The sequence below is a fragment of the Bufo gargarizans genome, chromosome 2, assembly GCF_014858855.1.
Source record: "Bufo gargarizans isolate SCDJY-AF-19 chromosome 2, ASM1485885v1, whole genome shotgun sequence".
NCBI classification, from domain to species: Eukaryota; Metazoa; Chordata; class Amphibia; order Anura; family Bufonidae; genus Bufo; species Bufo gargarizans.
This window is the reverse complement of record NC_058081.1, coordinates 289,702,784-289,723,690: the sequence shown is the minus strand read 5'-3', so window position 1 is coordinate 289,723,690 and position 20,907 is coordinate 289,702,784. Positions and strand designations below refer to the sequence as shown.

Genomic DNA, 20,907 nt, shown 5'->3' with positions numbered 1-20,907 from the left:
CATTTAAGACTATGGTAGTGCCACACAATAGTCCATTTATATTATCCGGTATAATGATATCACGTGCAATGAAATATTATACTGTAGCTAAAACAATACAATATAATGAAACACAAGGTACACAACAGAAGGTACACTATAATGACATATAAATAATAAATAAAAGGACAAGATCTTGGATTAGGAAAGTAATTTTAATTTAAGCAGTTTCCATAAATGTAAACTGTTTAACTATACATATTACAATACAAAATTTTAAATAAAAAAACAAAAAACAAAGATTGCGTAAAAAAGTGAATATAAGTGTGATGGAATGCTATTTTCATATATGCGTTAAAGCTATCCGACAGGCTGTTCTAGCAATGGAACAGCCTGCCGGAGTTCACTGTATCGACATAGCCGGATACTGCTGTTTGTCACCGGAGCTCAATGACTATAATGGAAGTGAGCGGGGATCCAGACGGCTTCCGGCATGAGTGCAAGGATTAGGCATACAAAAACCAGTACAAGCACCATTTTTTGTCTGGACAAGTTAAACAGGCTGGATCCCCGCTGAATCTCTTTATAGTCAAAGGGGTCTGGCAGTTCTCCAGCCCTATCCAGCTATGCCAGAACCGATTAACCTTGCAGACTGTTCCACTGCCAGAACAGCCTGCCAGATAGTTTATGCATATTTGAAAGTAGCCTAAAACTCTTCATCACGGCCCTAATGTAAAACACAAACAAGTGTATTTTTCTTTATAGTCACAACCAGACTTTAAACAAATATGTATTGGTTGCCTCATCCATAAAAGGGTAGGCACTTAAATATAGTTTTCAAAATTACAGAATATACCATGTAAATATATACATGAAGAGCTGAACCTAGACTACATGGCTGACTTTGCTGTCTGTAAATGGAGTGGCAGTATTGTTACGGCAATAACAGCAGCTTTTGTTGGAAAGTCTCTGTCCAACAGTCCAGCTTTTGTTGTCACTGTATAGCGCCAATATGATCTTGTCTGTCAAACAATAGTGCCGTTTTGACACAGTTTGAATAGTGAACATGTCTTCTCATCCAAAATGTTTAAAGAGTCACTGTACTTACACACAATTTAACAGAGAAAGGTATAATTAGCACATTTCTAAATCACTTTAATAAAAAAAAAAAAAAATAATCTGTGGTTACTTCCACCCTGCCTGCATCCACCTGAAAAAAAGCTGTAATGTCATGGCCACTAGGACTTTCATTATCATCCAATTTGCAGTCCACTGCCTGTTAGGCTGGGTCCATCTTTTTATTAAATTTTGAGCATATACAGTTAGGTCCATATATATTTGGTCATTGACACACATTTCGTTTTTTTACCCGTTTACTAAAACATATTCAAGTTATAGTTCTATAATGGTTATAAATCCAGACTTTTAGCTTTCATTTGAGGGTATCCACATTAAAATTGGATGAAGGGTTTAGGAGTTTCAGCTTCTTTACATGAGGCACCCTGTTTAAAGGGACCAAAAGTAATCAGATAATTGACTCATAGGCTGTTTCATGGGCAGGTGTGGGCAATTCCTTCATTATTTCATTCTCAAATTAAGCACATAAAAGGCCTGGAGTTGATTTGAGCTGTGGTGCTTGAATTTTGAAGATTTTGCTGAAAAGATGCTGTCAAAGGAGCTCTCCATGCAGGTGAAACAAGACATCCATCATCTGCAAAAACAGAAAAAACCCATCCGAGAAATTGCTACACTATTAGGAGTGGCAAAATCTACAGTTTAGAAGAAAGAAAGAAAGAAAGAAAGAAAGAAAGAAAGAAAGAAAGAAAGAAAGAAAGAAAGAAAGAAAGAAAGAAAGAAAGAAAGAAAGAAAGAAAGAAAGAAAGAAAGAAAGAAAGAAAGAACTGGTGACCTCAACAATGCAAAAAGAACTAGACGTCCACGGAAGACAACAGTGGTGGATGATCGCAGAATAATTACCATGGTGAAGAGAAACCCCTTCAAAACTGCCAACCAAGTGAACAACACACTCCAGGATATAGGCTCATCAATATCCAAATCTACCATAAAAGAGAAGACTGCATGAAAGTAAATATAGAGGGTTCACTGCACAGTGCAAGACACTCAAAAGCTTCAAGAATGAGAAGGCTAGATTGGACTTTGCTAAAAACGCATCTTAAAAAAACAGCACGGATGAATTCTGGGGTTTTCAGAGACATACTGTGTGCTTAAATCCAGCCAAACTGATTGTCCATCTGTTTTATAAAACGCCGACCAATGACCCAAAACATCAAGCCAAACCCAGGAGTTTATTAAAGCACAGGAGGAGTATTTTTGAATGGCCAAGTCAGTCACCTGATCTGAACCCAATAGAGCATGCATTTCACTTGTTAAAGACTAAACTTCAGACAGACAGGCCCACAAACAAACAGCAACTGAAAACCGCTGCAATAAAGGCTTGGCAGAGCATTAAAAAGGAGGAAACACAGCGTCTGGGGATGTCCATGAGTTCAAGACTTCAGGCAGTCATTGCCAACAAAGGGGTTTCAACCAAGTATTAGAAATTAACATTTTATTTACAATTATTTAATTTGTCCAATTACTTTTATGCCCCTGAAATGAAGGGATTGAGTTAAAAAAAATGCTTTAGTTCCTCACATTTATATGCAATCATTTTGGTCAACCCACTGAATAAAAGCTGAAAGTCTGAACTTCAACTGCATCTGAATTGTTTTGTTCAAAATCCATTGTGGTAACGTACAGAACAAAAATTAGAAAAATGTCTCTGTTCAAATATATATGGACCTAACTGTAGTTGCACAGACTATACGCAATTATACAGAAATTCTCAATAGTAGTATAATCACAATAAAAGTACAAACCGTATAAAGTCATATATTCTAAGGTAATGGTAATAAGAGACCAAACAACAATATCAAAATCTGTGACCTGGTATAGTCTGCCAGTCTCCATCCACCCACTTCTACCCACCACTCGGTATGCCAAATTGTGTGAAGAACATAAAGGAAGGATCATAAAAAAGATGTCGGAAGTCGAGTCGCAAAGGGTCCCTTAACTATGTATCCCACCTGTTGCAAACCTTAATTCTAGTCCGTGGAGAGGAGGCATATATTATCTCATACTGCATATACTGATTGACCAACAAGGTCATTTCAGACAGACATACTAGGTGTAATGGGGAGCTTCCATGTCCTGGCGATACGTTTTCCAGCAGCTGTGAGTATATTACACACCAACCATCTACGATGGTGAGGTACAGTTTGCATTCCTATACAAAGTATGGCTAGGGAAGGCTCAGGGGAGACGGGGAGACGGGGAGACAGGGAGACTCTGAAATAAGTTTAAAAACCTCATTCCAGCACTGAGTAATTATGGGGCAATGCCACCACATATGTGATAGAGTGCCCCTGTTGCAGCAAGAAGAATTGTAACTATGATTAATATGAGCTATCCTAGCCAGGGTAAGGCAACATCGGAGTTGCTATTTCAGATTCTGCATAGTTAATAAAACAGACACTGCCCATTTAAAGGTGTCACGCACTTCCTCCAGCAACCACGTGAGGCTAAATTCTTCCTCCCATTTCATCATATGGCCCAACTTACATTCTAGTGCAGGACTCTGTGTAAGATAGGCAGTAGAGAGCCCTCAAAGGTGCGATGAGTTCTCACTAAAATAACATTCAAGTGGTGAGATCCTAGGTGGCGAAACAGGAGGAATTTCCACTATCAAGAATATGCCTCATTTGTAAGAATTGGTAAAAATAAGAATTGAGGATATGATAATGATGCAATCTTGTATTAGGTGATTTAAGAGTTGTGGACTGTAAGTAATTATGCCATGTCCCTATTGTGCGCATAGTTGTGAGAGGAAGATTGCGGAGGACCCAAGCAAAAGAATGTGCAGCCAGAAGACCTCAAAGAGAAGGCTAGATCCATCTCTAGTAACAGACTGTTCACAGGAAATGGGGACATGCCAGAGCCAGCTCAGCCGGATAGAAGCACTGCCTCTACACAGCTTTTGAAGAGCAGAGAAGCTCCTGTGTGTCTGTAACCCTGATCTACCCATCCTTATGAAACAAATATAGCAGGAAATAAGAAAAGTGAAAAATAGCCTATTGCGATTGGTGGATCCAGTCCTATCTTTACACAGAGGTGACATCATTACAAGCAGGATTAGAATGACAGATGAGCAGGTAACTGCAGTAAAGTGATCTGTACAGATCAAGAAGTGGCTCTATTATTGGGCTTAGTGGCGAGTGAGAAAACGTCAGGATTTTATGGTCGTTTAAATATAGATAATGACATGGAAAATGAAAAATATGTTAAATATAAAAATGTGATTCAAACAGTAGGTCAATTTCTGATGAGATATTCCCTTTAAAGAAGCTTTTTTTTTTTAAAAAAGAAACCAGTTAGTGACTTCAGATCAGTGGTTCTTAGAATATGACATAGAAAAAAATAATACAAATTACAATACATACAGAATGAATGAAATCAGGCACTTTTTAAATCATCACTTACTAGAGATGAGATATTTTGAAATTCGTTCACGCTTCGTTTACTGGTGAAAGGTGAATTGCGTTATGGATTCCGTTACCACGGACCATAACGCAATTCTATGACTGAATACATAACAGAATGCCTTTAGAGGCATTCCGTTATTCATTACGTCAATAGAAGTCTATGGGCTGAATAACGGATCCTTTCCGTTTCCATTATGCAGGGGAGTGAACGAATTTCATATCCTGATATTCGCTCATCTCTAGCGCTTACATAAAGACACACCAATTCCTTTACAAGCATGATGTGTCAATGGGCTGTGAAATATTCGAGAAAATGCAGTGATTATTGACATTACATTCTTGAAACTGGATTTAACGCAAAAGTTTTTATAAACCTTCAGTAAATCACTGCTGTGTGAAACTTCTTAGATTATGTGCAGTAATATGCTAGATATCATTCTGCACATGTAACATCTACAGCCTTTTCATGTAAATAACCTAGTTATATAAGCCACTTAAAATGATAAGTTTAAAAATAGGGGTACCACAGTGTTTATGATGGCGATTTCACACATTCTAGTCAAATATGGCACTGGTTATAGAATTATATAGTAGTCAAACACCTATTCAGTTACTCCATAGATCCAGCTGTGGCACTGAATGGAATATAGTGGCACACAAAAAGTAACACGTATTTTGTCACCATGCTGCTTGGTAGAATAGTGGCTTTGTCCCTTTTGATGCATGTGTGACTAGTTGAACTGTCCTTCATGTCACATGTGATTTCCCAAGCAATACTCAAAACAGCAGGATGACACGGGTGAATATATACTGTACGTCACCAAAGTATGTGGACTACCTTTGAAATAAATTGCTAACAAGTAAATAAGAATTAAGTGTAAGGCCATGCAACTGCAACTAATATACATCAGCCTCAGCTTTGGTTATGCTGACGAGCTCGCTTGACTCATAACAAGGTTACAATCATAAGAAGACACCACATTTTTGCCCCATTAGTGCTTTTCTGATTAACTGTAAGTGGTGCTCTTGTCTAGAAGCAGTGCCAGCTGATCTGTTGGAGCCACACAAGGAGCTCTAAGTGCTCAAGTGAGTAGTGTGAGAAATATCTCCAGGAGCTTCCTGGATTGGTGTTCCATGGCTGATAAAACACCACCATCTTAAAAAGTAAAAAGGAACTTCTGAGTGATGAATCATGCTCTATTGTCTAATAATCAGCTGGATGGCTTTGTAGAAGAAACTAGTTTGAGGTTCTTTGAAGAAAAAAAACTTACGGTAATTCTTCAGCATAAAATAACATTCTAGTAAACTGTATTCTTCCAACTGGAAAGAACTTTGAGAATATAATGAATACAAATATAAAATATATGTAAAACTTCATATAAAATGTGTACATATGAAAACCACCATTTTCAAATGAAATGCAGTTGTTTTGATTAAAACTGGACATTGATTATTGGTAAAGTTGCATAATCTATATGTAATATAATGCATAGACATGTTATTTCTCATTCCTGGTTATTCTCCGTAAACTTTCTTGACACTTCTAAGGCTTGATGTGAAGTGATGAGCAACTACAATGTCCTGTCCTCAGTAACAGTCACTAACAAATCATAGAGGTCTAATCTAACTTGTCCATAGTCCGGTTGTCTACACCTTTTAGAATTTTATCAGCCAAAGTTCCCATCTGTTTTTTCACCAACTTTAAATGTTGCTCATGTAAAAGCTTCTGTATGAGGTACTTTTCTCTCTTGATTTTCTCTTTGGTTTCATTAGGGATGTCAGGGATAACGTATGATATAATAAACTTAACAAAGTAGACAATATGCTGTGGAAAGGAGAAGAGAGAGAAAATAAAATGCAAAACATACAATTCATATTAATCTGATATTTCACTAAAGGCAATGCATATTGTAATTAAACTAATAGAGAAAAATCACCAGATGCACGAATCTTGTCTGCACCTTGACCAACTCCCTGCCCCAGGGGTTGTCCACAATTCTGCAAAAGTCTCTCACAAATCAAATGAATCTTAAAATTTTTAGCATTTTTATTTAGAATTACACGAATATAAAAAAAGAAAATAATTGGATAGTTTGTAATACTGTTGCTATTATTTGAGACACTTGTTAGTATTCTTTTTTACATTGGATAAATTGGGCCTGAAGTGGTGCGTTTACAGTGGGAACCAAAAAACTGTGGAACGTTGAAAGATTTGTAAAAGGCTTTGGTGGTTTGAGGCCCCATTCACACATTCGTGGGGCCATCATGCTCGCTCTGTGGACTGCAAACCAAGGGTCCACAAAACACTGGCACCAGGAGCATGCACTATGAATCACATGACTTTAATGGGTCAGTAATCCGCAAAATGGCATGAAAGATTGGACACATCCTAGCTTTTGCGATGCAGGGTACGGACCCAGAAACACACAAAAGCATACAGTAGGCTGTCGGTGAGCTTCCAGGTCTGTGCCTCTGCTCCACAAAAGTTAAAACATGTCCTATCCTTTGCAACATCTTGCAGATCACAGACTTATTGAATTTAATGGGTCCACATCACGATGCAGAGAGCACACACCCAAACCTGTGTTCTGCGGACCTGTAGTTTACAGTCTGCAACACGGGCACAGCGGCTCCACGGGTCGTGTGAATTGGGCCTAAAACAGCATATTTCCAACAGACAAACAGAAACTTGAGTGGCTTACCTCCATTACAATGAGAAAAGATAGCTTGGCAGCAATCACATGCCAGTAAAAAATGCTATGTTCATACTGGTGTTCATGGCCAGGTGGATATCGGAAATCACGATACCTAAGCAGTGTTAAAAATATTTAGTCACATGTAATACCAAGCAGTAACCACAAGATGGAGCAAATCTATGCCTGCCTTATGTATAATTAACATTTACTGCCTACAAGAACTTTTATACTGATACATGACATAAATGCCATGTGAAGATACAAATAGAATTTGGCATTCTTCAGTTTCTACCTCCTTCTACAATATCCAATTTGTAAAAGTGCCCCAGTAACAGTGGAAAACTGCAAAATAAAAAATTATTCAAAAGCCTGAATGTCTCCCAAAGGTCTTTTTTTTTTTTATCTCATGGGGGGCATATGTAAAAGAATATATACAAAACTAAGCAAAATAAATGTCTGAAGGTTCTCATTTATCCAGGTCATGGTATATATCTGTAAAGAATAAATCAAGGCAACTGGACTTACTGTAGATTTCTTGAAAACGTTTCACTCGTTCTTCCAACGAGCTTTCTCAATTTGTACAATCACTCAGAATTGAGAAAGCTCGTTGGAAGAACGAGTGAAACGTTTTCAAGAAATCTACAGTACGTCCAGTTGCCTTAAATTATTCTTTACAGATAAGTAAAATAAAGGGAAAAAAAAAACACCAAAGAAAACGGTCACCCCAGCTGCCATGTAATTTGAGACTAAGCTTATTATATATCAGAACAACTGAAACAAAATAGGAAACGTAATCTAACACTTTGAGTCTAAATCTAAAAAAATATCCACCAATTAAAAAAAACTTTTACACATTAAAGCTAAAAAGATTATAAACAGCCCTATGAGTCATAAAAAATAAAAAAAATGTGTGCAAAATTAGCGCAAAAAAGGGTCTCGTCATTTAAGACCAAGACATATTGGTTATTAAGGGGTTAAAACATGCTACAAAAGATGCTGAAAGATAGGACTGTAATGTTTACTAAGGAAAATTCGGTCAGTACTTGCCTGCATGTCGTTTCTGTGCCAAACCAAGGTGGTGGAACCGGTCTGCTCTCAGTTTTGAAATCTGATATACTGAAGACTGAAAGTGTATTGTTAATGTACCCTTGCATAGTGTTGGAAGAATGGGTGCCATAGGGTGGGATAGAGAAAGACCAGTAATAAACCAAACGAGGTATCATATCAGACGTAAAGGCAATGATCATAGCCTGCAGCATGAGCAACAACAAAAAAAAAAAAGGAAACTTTTTTAAGGAGCAGTCTGAGGTGTATCAGCAAACATGTACAGTATAGAAGACATATACAGTCACATACATGAGTCCACAACGTTCCTATGTGGCAGATGATGAGGGGGTGCTAAACTCAGGTGGCCATCCCCTCCATCCCAAGAATGCTGTGAACCTGCACAAGCCTCCTCCAGTCCACAGATAACGGATATACTGTTTGTCCTATTATTCTTGGGTATAATGACAGAAGTGGTTCCTGAGGGTCTTGTTTTTTGTGTACACACTCGATTAGGTGTGTGACACAAACATGATTTCAGTACAGTGCTAAAGTATACCATATGTCATAAGATTTCCTCCGATTGTCATCTTATATGAAAAAGAAGAACCGCAGACTCCAGGATTTTCAACATGTTAGTCCACATTTTTGCTTGAGTAAAACCTGCTACAATTCCTTACCTCATGGTGCATCGAGAAAAGGAATGGGCCAACCTCTGCACACTAGCCACTAGCAAAGGGCCTGCAGGGGATATGGTTGGTGGGGATCCCAGCAGTAGTACCCCCACCGATCTTAGTTATCCCCCTATCCTGTAACTCGTACCAACCGGAATACTCTTTATTATGCAACAAAATAAAGCTAAAGAATCTGCTTTCTATCATCTGGAACGTCATGAGAACAAGGGTGTACATGATGAACTCCGATGCAATGGCCACAATGAAAGCACATCTCATTAGAGACAGCAGTTCTTAATCACACTTACTAAAAAAACATTGTAAGTGGTTCAACTATGTAAAATCCAAACAATTTAACTATACTTAACGTTTAAGGCTACTTTCACACTGGCGTTTTGGCTTTCCATTTGTGAAATCCGTTCAGGGCTCTCACAAGCGGTCCACAACGGATCAGTTTTCGCCCTAATGCATTCTGAATGGAAAAGGATTGGCTCAGAATGCATCAGTTTGCCTCCGATCCGTCTCCATTCCGCTTTGGAGGCGGACACCACTGCCTGCAGCATTTTCATGTCTACCTGACGATGCGGAGGCAAACGGATCCGTTCTGACACACAATTTAAGTCAATGGTGACCGATCCATTTTCTTTAATTTTTTTTTTAGAATTGTATATTTATTAAAGAATATATAAACGACAATGCACATCTACAATAGATGCATGCACAATAGTACAAGGTAAAAGATGAAACATGTAAAGCATCCCATTCATGTTGATTGAGCACGTATAACACTCGATAATATGCGATGATGGAAAATGAAAAACCGAGCAGTAATATAACAATAAAAAGTGAACTAAGAGAAACTGTGTCTATAGTTAATCAGTCCAAGATAGGACTACTGAGCAGCAAATCCTAGAACCAATAAGACATCAAGTAGTAGTGAAGGTGTCTTAAAGGCCCGAGAGCCCAGAGCTTCTCAAAAAGTAATGCTTCATCAAACTAATATCCAAAAGACAAGACAAATAACAGACAATGACACAATGGTGGGGGATTCGTCCACCATAGCCGTCTTGGCTATGTTAAAGATAATACAAACGGATCAGTTCTGACACACAATGTAAGTCAATGGGGACGGATCAGTTTTCTATGACACAGTCTGGCACAATATAAAACGGATCCGTCCTCCATTTACTTTCAATGGTGTTCAAGACGGATCCGTCTTGGCTATGTTACAGATAATACAAACGGATACGTTCTGAACGGATGCAGACGGTTGTATTATCTGAACGGATCCGTCTGTGCAGATCCATAACGGATCCGCACCAAACGAGAGTGTGAAAGTAGCCTAAATTGGGGACCGTTTTAGTATATCTTGTTAAAAATGTAACTTCTTTAACTTTACCTTGAGAGTACGACCACACAGCACGCTTGTGTCACGGTTATACTCCACGGCCCTGCAGTGGGATCTTATTTAACTAATGAAGACCGCATTGTTTAGTGCGTCTGTATTGTTAATGGCCGTGCTCTTTTGCAGGGGCTGTGTGGCCATTAACAATGCAGACAAGCTGAACAGCGTGGTCTCATTAGTTTAATTAGGGTCTTGTGCGGCCGCACGGCCCTTGATCACAGCATGGTCTGGCCATGTGGTCATACAGTGAGCTATTATTCCACAATCATTTTACAGCAATACCATCGATTTCCATTCTAAACAGACAAACACCTTTTGTCCAGAACATCTGAGCCCTCGACAACATTCAACTTTGTCGGGAAATCATGTGCAAAATGTAAGGCTGCATATTTGCAGCAGAGATTTTTTTTTTATATTGCAACTGATGAGGAAATAACACACTTACATTTGTTACCACAGCAAGTATTGCCACTCCTTGCATGATTGGCTGCCAGGCTCCAATGTCCTGTGCCTTCTCCGGGACCATACGCCTGAACTGAGTGGTGAGCTTCCAGGCATCCACCCGGATCTCCAGTAAGTTATTCACAAGGGCCAGAAGGGGAGCAAGAGGAAATGACGCCACAAACAACGTAACAAATCCAAACTGGATCACTGTCAGAAGGGAGAGACAGGTAAATAAATGGGTTGGTCCTGCATTGTGTGCTATCCTAATATATGGTACCAATAAAAAAAATGAAGATAAAAATACAATACACTTATATTGTAAAAAATTAAAGGGGCTGGCCACCATACGCATAAAAATAAAAAATGGCCCCAGATAATAACTAAAGCCACAAGGTATTTGCATCATGAGAGATATACTGTGTACATATAATTTTTCTAATATGTTCAGCACAGCATGCTCCCATTGATGAGAGGCTGTGTGGGCGGAGCAACTTCAAAGTGAAAGTAAAAATCCCAGCATGCATCACATCAAGTTCAGAGGAGTGGTCACATGACATCCCTGGCCCCAAAAAAACCAAATCTTTTTCTGCCGATAGTCTTGTGCAGGGGCTAATTTTTTGTGGGAAGCGTTGACATTTTTATTAGTCCCAATTTTAGGTACATAATATTTTTTGATCATTCAATATTACATGTTATTGGGCAAATAGACCGATAAAATTGGTTGTTTTGGCACACTTTTCTATGGCATTTACCTTTTGGCGAAAGAGTGTATATTTTTAAAGAGCAAGTCGTTACGGACGCAGCGATACCTAATTTGTCTATTTTTTTGGGCAATTGTCTCATGTAGGGGCTCATTTTTTTCGGGATGAGGCGACTGATATTTTTATTTTTTATTTTTTTTTATTTTGAATCAATTATAAATGTATGGCTTTTTTTCACTTTTTTTTTACCCAGACCCACTTGGTTCTTGAAGATCCAGTGGGTCTGATGGTTTACAATACACTGTATAGTGTACTGCAGTGCATTGTTACTTACAGTAAGCCTGATCAGTCTCCTGCCTTTAGCAGGAGCCTGATCAGCTATACCAAGGCAAGTCAGATACCAAGGCAAGTCAGCAGCGTAGCACCCGGGCGGCTGCCACAGCACAGCAGAAGCCCGATGAGGGAGGGAGCTCCCTCCATCTCTCAACCCCTTCCATACAGCGGTGCCTATGGACGCAGCATGGAAGGGGTTAAACGGCAGACATCGGTGCCAACACCGATGTTGGCCGTTTCAAGCAGAGTGTGAGCTGTATATTATAGAGGACACTGCAGGGGGAATCTGCAGCGCTGCCAGCAGCCATCCTGAAATTAGGGGGGCACAATGGGACCTGGAGCCCACAGGGGGTTGGAGAGGGGTGGGGATATTATATATATATACACACACACACACACATTTTTAGAAGGTTCTGATCCCCACAGTCACGGACTGTGGGGATCAGAACCTTTCAGACGGCATTAGGATCCTGTGATTGACTAGTCTGTACAGCAGATTAGGAAAAGCAGAGCATGTGCAGTTACAATAAAGGCATGGACGAGCTTTCTCTAAAGATCCTCCATGTCGCGTGCAGCCATGGACAAACTGGCTGCACGGCAGAGCGTGGCTTACTTCAAAAAGATTACCAGACAGATTTTTAAAATAAAGTAAATTTGGAAACTCATTTTTACCCTGCCTCCAACAATGTTGTGTAAAGTACTGATATAGTGGCGAACCCCATTAACTTTTAGGAAGCAAATCTTTGCAGTTTTCATTTTGCATTTCTTATTTTTAGAGAAAACAAACAATTACTGATAATGCCACTTATATACCACAATAAATCATGTAAACTTTTCAGGCCAAGGGCTCATGCACACGAACTTATTTTCTTTCTGTGTCTTTTCCGTTTTTATTGCGGACCGTATTTGGAACCATTCACTTCAAGAGGTCCGGAAAAAAATAAAAATAAATGGAAGTTACTCCATGTGCATTTTATTTCCGTATGTCCATATTTTCGTTCTGCAAAAAAATAGAACATGTCCTATTATTGTCTGCATTACGGACAAGGATAGTACAGTTCTATGAAGGGCCAGCTGTTCCGTTTCGCAAAATACGGAATGCACATGGATGTCATCCGTATTTTTTGCAGACCGCTAAATACATACGGTTGTGTGCAAGGGGCCTAATGCATATCATTTTTGAAGTAGGAAGAAGGGAAATATTAAAGCCTAAGAGCCCATTTAGATGGGTCAATAATTGGAAATGAACCATTAATTCCTGAACACTGCCGCTATGAGCTACATTTACATGCAGCAAGCCTTCCCCTCTGCAATTGTTCATCCATCCTTGTACAGTTTCATTGTCTCTGTTTACATAGGACCATATGCTGCCGACAATGATTTTATATGCTGCATAAGGGCTCATGTACACGGCTGTAAGTGTTTTGTGGTCTGCACAATATGGATACCGGCAAAGTGCATGCTGCCATTTTATTTTTTACTCCTACTCCTATCCTATACTTGTCCGCAAAACAAAAATGAATAGGGCATTTTTTATTTTTTTTGCGGTGCCAGGGAACAAAGGTGAAGTGACTAAAAATAGTCCATTTTGCCTTTTTTTTCCACTTTGCCGTTTCCGTATGGGATAAATATTTTCAAATTTAATACTATGGGCGGTTTCACACGCGGCGATGCCCATGAGGTTTATTATTTTTATTGCTTATTTTGATTTTGGAGAAGGAGGGGCGGGGTGATTAGAATTTTTATTAAAAATAAATAAATAAAAAATTAACACTTTTTAACAGTTCCCCTAGGAAACCTGAACATCCAATCATTAGATTGCTTCTTTCATAGACCCCAATGCATTAGCATTGGTGTCTATGATACTTACGCTATGTTCTTATGGAGCCCTGCCACAGGCTCTCCATAGGAGCCTATCTGCAGCAGCCTCAGATCATTCAGGAGGACTGAGGCTGCCACACACACACACACACACTATCCGGCTCCCCCAATCAGTCTGGGAGCGCACTATTCTGGATTTTTAAGCTCCCAGATTCTGTCGTCACATTTTACCAGGGCATCTGAGGGCTGAAGGGTTAAATGTGTGCGATCAACGTGATAGATCGCATACATTAGTCCTGGGTGTCTGCTGTTTAAAACAGAAGGCACCTGGCAGCTTTGGCGCCGGCTGCATTCGCGAGCAGGCGTCATCTTTAAAGACCTCAACAATGTCGTACACGTATGGCGCTTGGCGGGAAATGGTTAAGTTGGGTTCATAGGGACAAAATCCACATGACAGAACCAGATCAGTAGGATGAACACAGCTTTTTTGGTGGTGAAAATGCCACAAAAAAAGCCACACTAGCTATTTTAGCCCTTCTCCATTGTCTTCTACAGGAAACACAGCAAAAATCTGCTTGAAAGAATTAGCATGCCACTTCTCAAGTGGATTTGAAATCTGCGGTGAAAAAAGTCAATGGCAAGCAGCCAGTGGTGTTTTCATAGCAGATTACACAGCAGAAAAAGAATCATGTGAACATAACCTTACAATGCACAGCCGTTTTGGAACATGTCAGCTTATCTTGGCTTTACTCAAGAGAGCAGAAGCCAACAGATTTGCATCAACTGCCTTAACCCTTTTACTACTGGAGGTTTTTTCTTCCCCATATTCCTTGAGCCATAACTTTATATTTCCGGTCACATAGCTGTATTTATTTGCGGGACAAGTTGAACTTTCTAATGCCACCATTAATTATGGCATATAATGTAGAAGCGGTAAAAAAAATCCAAATGGGGTGGAATTGGAAAAAAAACAATGCAATTCCTCCGCTGTTTTACGGCTTTTGTTCCCATGGAGTTTCGTTTGCGGCAAAACTGACCCATGTCCTTCATTCTCTACATCGGTATAATTACACCGAAACCCCATATGTATATATTTTTTTTTTGTCTAAAAATAGTGTAAAAATAAATGTAAAAAACTTTAAAAAAAAGTATATCACCATATCCTGACCCCCATAACTTTTTTTTACAGTTATGTCTACTGAGCTGTGTAGGGGCTCATTTTTTTGTGGGACAATCTGTGCTTTTTATTCATACAATTTATGAGTGTTTGTGACTTTGATCACACTTTATAAAAAAAATTGGGTAAAAGAAGCAATTAAAAAAAATACACCATTAATCGTATTGGAAAAATATTTTTATATTTGAATAGTACGGGCCTTTTAGGTCGTGATGTCACCCATGATGTTTAATTTTTTTTGTTGTTTTTTTTTTTTTTTTATTATACGGAAAAGGGGGGGGGCAATTTAAAAACGTATACTTTTTTAAAATATATTTTTAACTTAAAAAAAACAAAAAACGATTTTGAAGCTCATGAGCCTATAAAATCTTTTTTTTTTTTTTTTTTAAATTAGGTCAATTACTCATTTCTTATGTTGGCCTGCCATCTGGTGGCCAATATAAGAATTTCAGTATGAATACTGTGGGTCTCCTCAGTGAGACTCACAGCATTCAAAGCAGCTACCGACATCCCCATTGGTTGCAGGGGATGTCGGTAGGCAGCTTGGAAGCGCGAGCTCCCAGGTTTTGGTAGCAAACGGGTTAATCTCTAGGTAAAGTAAAGAGCTTAAGCAGCTTCATTCTAGAGATTTGGAACTCCACCAATCAAAACTTAAAGGGGTTTTCCAGGCTCCTGACACTGATGACCTATCCTCAGGATTTACCATTAATATGAGATTGGTGAGGGTCTGACACCCGGCACTCTCACCAATTAATTGTTCCCTGCAACTTCCGATGCCAGAATTAGCAATTTGACCGGAGTGGGAAGCACAGCTTCAGTCAAGATATAGTGGCTGTGCCGGTTACTGGACCTCAGCTCCCATTGAAGTGAATGGGAGATGCGCTGCAGTTACCCGATATGGACACTACACTTTGAATAGGGAGGTGCTTCCTGCTCCATTGAAACAGCTAGGTCCAGCTCAGGAGACTGCAGGGAACAAATGATTGGTGGGAGTGGCAGGTGTCAGATCCCCACCTGTCAGATATTGACGACCAATCCAGAGTATAGATCATCAGTGTCAGGAGCCTGGAAAACCCCTTCAACGTGTAAATGACATATCGAAAGTTTTCTGAAACTGTAGGTAAGCTACAAACAAATGGCTAAAAAAACTGTATAAACAACCTACCCATTTCAAGATACTCATAAAACAAGCCTAATTTTCCTACAGGCTGCAGATGGTAATCCTGTTCCCACCGAGGCTTTACTGTTTCTATACCTGAAGAACGACATCTTGCAATAAGATTTTTGATCCAGCTGCAATGTGAAAAAACGTCTATTAGCATTAGCTGTTGCTAAATACTATATTCTACACTTTGTTGCCTACTTCACATTATGATGTACAACGCAATATAGAGGAAATAGAACAACTGAAGACTCCCCTAAAGAATAGAAAAATAAGTGCAAATCTATAAAGGGCTGGATATGGATATTTTCAACTTTTCTAGGTCGCCACCATCATATTTCGTAGTAGGGTCTACAGGAGTATAATACTCCATCTAACTCTGCCAGTTTAAAAGAAAACAATGAATTGTTTAATAATATTACTTCTTTTGAAGTGAATAGGAATCAACTAGTTCTGTCCAATACACACAATAGATGAAGCTGTGTAGGTCTGGTGAAACAGGTACTTGGGATCAGATATTGATGGCTCACGAGGTTAGGCCACTTGATTTATAAATGCTGGCAGTCCACCAAAACCAGGAGCTATATGCAACTGCTAGATTTAGCTGGTAGAGAGGGGAACCAAGTAAGAGATCACTTACTGTATTAAAAGAGGTTGTTTCGAGCAGTTAATGTCGTCATGCAAAAATAACAATAACACTTACGGCAGAAGAATTTCCTGGATATTGTTCCAGATCGCTTTGCCTCCCATTATAATGGTAAGCTGTGTTGTCAGTTCAAGAAGGCAGCCACCAGGATCACACTGGGAAAAAAAATGTTCAAATACTATTCGTGGGTTTCAGATGATCATTAGCAATAATATGAGGGGGAAAAAAAAAAAAAACTGAATAAAGCTTGGTTTATACTGTTAAAATAGTGAGGTTTATTTGTCCATTTGCAGTACGCTCTGTGAAAGATGTGCATATATGTCAAAAGTATCCATAGTCCCTCATTTACCCAAGGCCAAACAGATGAGGATGCGCTTTTCCATACACAAGACATCCTGCACAAAAATGTATACTGCGTTTTACACAGTCTTCCAACATGGGGGCCTATCGGTGATGTCTGCAACTGTGGCATTCATCAGATGCGTCCATCAGACGTATGCGTCAGGAAATCCCAACAACTAGCTAACATATGCTGCCCCCCAAGTCACCTGGATTTGTAAGGATCCATTTGAAAAAGGTTCCATAAAAGCTACCATGGCTCCATCAAGAAAAGCAAACACTACAATGAGCAGTAATGCAATTCAGAATAATCGCCTATTTGCGTACATCTTTGTGCATGTAGCAGAGTGCAGCTACATGCAGCGTTTGTTTTCTTTTACATGTCAGCCACGGTTCAACTTGTACATTTATTTCATTTTTTTGGAGGTGCTCGTCTTTGTTTTTTGCATTACACATTAGCGTGTTGTTGAACAAACCCATCTGTTTTTGACAATCTTATGTGTACAGGGGCCTTCCTCCCAACTGTACCCCGTCAGATGATGTTAGGGAAAGAAGGGGAAAGTCAAATTTTAACAGCCATTTTTTGGTGTGCTGACAAGACATGAACTGCAACGTTTTGCAGCAATTTTCTCCTCTTTTGCCAAGAGCGGTTGTCCAACAGCTGCTGAAGGTGTATGGACACCTTTACTGGTGATAGTTACGTAATCTGATATTTGAGGATGCCCACTCAGAAAACATAACCATCTGGTTTCTACATTAGATAAACCTCCAACAGCTACTTAACCTCATCAGAAAACCTTACACACCTTGCTACGATGCTACACATTCTATGCTGCTCATACTGTTTTTGTTTTATGACAGTGGTGCTACCACCCCATTTCATCCACAGGTTCACACTGATTAATCAGATTCAGTTTTATTTTACTGAAAAAACTGATGCAAACTAATGTAAATCTGTCAATTTCAAAGTGATTTTTTATTTTTTTTTGGGAGAAAACAAACAAACATATGGGTCGTCTAGCCTATTCCAGTACACTAGAGATTTCAAAACAACTTACTTCTTCATTGCGATATCTTCCAAACCAATAGACTGGATCTCCCGGGTACCCCACAAACTTCCCTTTGAAAAAGGCAATGTAGAAGCAAGACGAGTAATAATTGACAAATTGGAACAAAAACATTTTTGTGGTGAGACTGTTTTCATATTCAGTCTTTGTTCGAGGAAGCTCTGCAAAAAAAAAAAAAAAAGTTACCAGTTATTAAGACCGATTTATGGCCGTTAACAGTACAGGATGATACACATAAAAGGCCACCAATTCTATGCTTTCGTATTAAGCCAATGTCTGAAGGATAAATTTACGTCTGCAATTCATTGAGGAGATGAAGAGGCTCAAACAGAGAGCTGTAGATTAGGCACATTTTCTGGTCAGTGCCTTATTTGCAAAGACAATAATTGTGGATTGCCTGTTTTGCATGTAAAATCTGTGAAAAAACACACACCAACATATCTACCATCCAAAGGACACACCAAAATAACTGTACCATCAAAATTGTCTCTGTAAATAAGTGGTTGGTGCAATATATTGTATAAAGTGAATTTAAAAATTAAATCTTAGAGGCAATATCTTGTGTACTTAATTTTAGTGCCACTAAATACATTTAGGTCTGTAAAAGAATCTGTTAAGATTTTAGCACAATTTAGGTTAGATTAACATTCAGAAGATCAAAAGAGCTGCTAGCAATCCAATTGTCGGACAGCCAAAATGACAGATTTCACAGTCAATGGAATTCTGCAGCCTGCTATTTATTAGAATACACGCAGGCTGCAGAACGAAAACGACACATAAAAAATAAAAGAAAGTGTCCATGATGTTTAGAGGGGTTCTCATATCAAGGACTCCTGTATGGACTTTAGAAAGAGTATTGGCCTGCCTGGAACCTCCCCTCTCTGAGCCAGACCAGCCATGTAAGTTTGGCTCTCACTCTCAACCCATCCATACTTTGCACAGTTGGCCATTAAAATAAACGGTTGGGATGTAATGCTTTGTAGCGGGGGAAATCTATAGCCAGACACTGGTCCCTCTGATCACAAGGGGATAAGAGACACCAAACTTGTGTTATTCAGCAAAGACAAATCCTTAGGTCACTTTGGATGATCAATGTTTATTTTACATAAAGAAACCATTGAAGAGACAAAGTGGTTATTCTTACCAAAGTCTGTAATCATTATTGCCACCTTTTCATACACCATGTTCAGGAGCATAATAATTATGAAGCTGATGATGGATGCTGTGACTGTGGTGGCGGTCTGGGGAGTTAAGTACTTCTGAATTGCTTCTGTTCCATTAATGTGCCTTGGCAGGGTTGCAGAGAACACCAAGAAGACAGAAAGTCGATACACAATAATCCCAACTACTGATGCAACTATCAGCAGAATCTGTGAAAATAAAGAACAAAATGCGATACAAATTGTAGAGGAGAAAATCTAATACTAGAGATGCTGAGAGGACACTGACCTTGTATAGGAACAGGATATGTGATCGGAGAGGAACAAAAGCATTTCACCATTTGTTTTTAAGTATTTATTAGGGTTTGTTCACATCAGTGTTGTGTTTTCCATATTGCTGTTCCATCAGAGGAGTAGAAAAACTGAAACAAATGCCTCTGTTTGAATATGTTATTTTGAGCATCATTTGTTCTCAGTTTTGTGTTCATTCTATCAGATTTGTTATTTTTAACGGGAGAAAAAGTGCTGTCTGCAGGGTTTTCCCCCTGCAAAAACTAATAGAAACACGACTGAAAGAAACATTTTTTTTTTTTAACCAGTGAAGTCAATGATTTATAAAAACCAAAAGTGTTCTGTTTGTTTCCACCATTAAATCCGATTCACATATCCATTCTTTTCTGTTTTCTCATTCATCTAATGGAACAGAAATACTAAAAACGCAATGCTGATGTGAACAGTCCCCTACTCTGCTGCTATAACAGACATGGTGCATTTGTGTTCAATATCTAGGGATAAGCAAATTTGAATATATTATACACTTACTTCCCTGAAGTCTTGAAGGTCCATTACATTTAAAAATCTATTTTTTTGTCCATTTGCTATGTTGAAGAATGCATTGTATATTTTTTTCTACAAACAGTCATTTTAGAATAGAAGGCATCTGATTGTACTTCAAGTGAATTACTAACAGAAAAGCAATACATGCAAATGTATTAACAATATTAACAGGACTACCGCCCCTTTATGGGGGTTATGCAGGAATTACTATTGATGACTTATCCTCTTGATTGGTCATCAATATCAGATCGGAGGAGAACCGGACCCCCGCCAATCAGCTGTTAGAAGAGGCCAAGCGCTTTGTGAGCACTGTGGCCACTTCCTAGGCCATGTGATGTCACTTTGTGTTGATCACATGGCCTAGTTGCAAGCTCAGCCTCATTCAAGTGAACGGGGCTAAAAGCTGCAATGCCAAGCACAGCCACTATATGATGTATGGCGCTGTGCTTGGAAAGCTGAAGGGAGCCTGCAGCACTCACCAGAGCTCCAGTGAGCACAGCAGCAAACTGAAACAGCTGCGGGACTCTGATAACGCCATTCTGATAACGATCACCTATCTTTTGGATAGGTCATCATTATCTTTACCCGGACAACTTCTTTAGAGTCACACTAATAACAGTAATAACTGCTTTTGTGTGGAGTGGAAACACGCATGCCACGCTCGAAGTCTCGTCTATCTGTTCCCCATTGATCAGGAGATGAAAAGGTGCCTTTCAGGATGCTTCCAAGTTCAGGATGCCTGAGACTTTGTATATGTAACATGTGTATGTGCATAGTTCTTATTATAGGGACTGCATGGATAAGAATATGGGGCAGGGTTGCCAACCGGTCAGAAATTTCTGGACAAGCCGTAAAAATAGGTGACTTTTTTTTCATGTATT

General features: G+C 39.1%; 1 protein-coding gene across 2 annotated transcripts in view; it reads right to left on the bottom strand.

Moving 5' to 3' along the window:
- Positions 1 to 2,516: 2,516 nt before the first annotated feature.
- The window catches only part of ANO6 (anoctamin 6), a 118,776-nt gene continuing 100,385 nt past the window's right edge, over positions 2,517 to 20,907 (bottom strand). For both annotated transcript variants that reach the window (XM_044280377.1, XM_044280376.1), the window contains exons 13-20: positions 19,174 to 19,399; positions 18,021 to 18,190; positions 16,681 to 16,778; positions 15,981 to 16,108; positions 10,785 to 10,990; positions 8,264 to 8,466; positions 7,223 to 7,328; positions 2,517 to 6,345 (exon numbers count right to left, since the gene is read on the bottom strand). In XM_044280377.1, the coding sequence (XP_044136312.1) occupies positions 6,139 to 6,345; positions 7,223 to 7,328; positions 8,264 to 8,466; positions 10,785 to 10,990; positions 15,981 to 16,108; positions 16,681 to 16,778; positions 18,021 to 18,190; positions 19,174 to 19,399 (1,344 nt within the window). In that variant the 3' untranslated portion in view covers positions 2,517 to 6,138. The remainder of the gene's footprint in view (positions 6,346 to 7,222; positions 7,329 to 8,263; positions 8,467 to 10,784; positions 10,991 to 15,980; positions 16,109 to 16,680; positions 16,779 to 18,020; positions 18,191 to 19,173; positions 19,400 to 20,907) is intronic.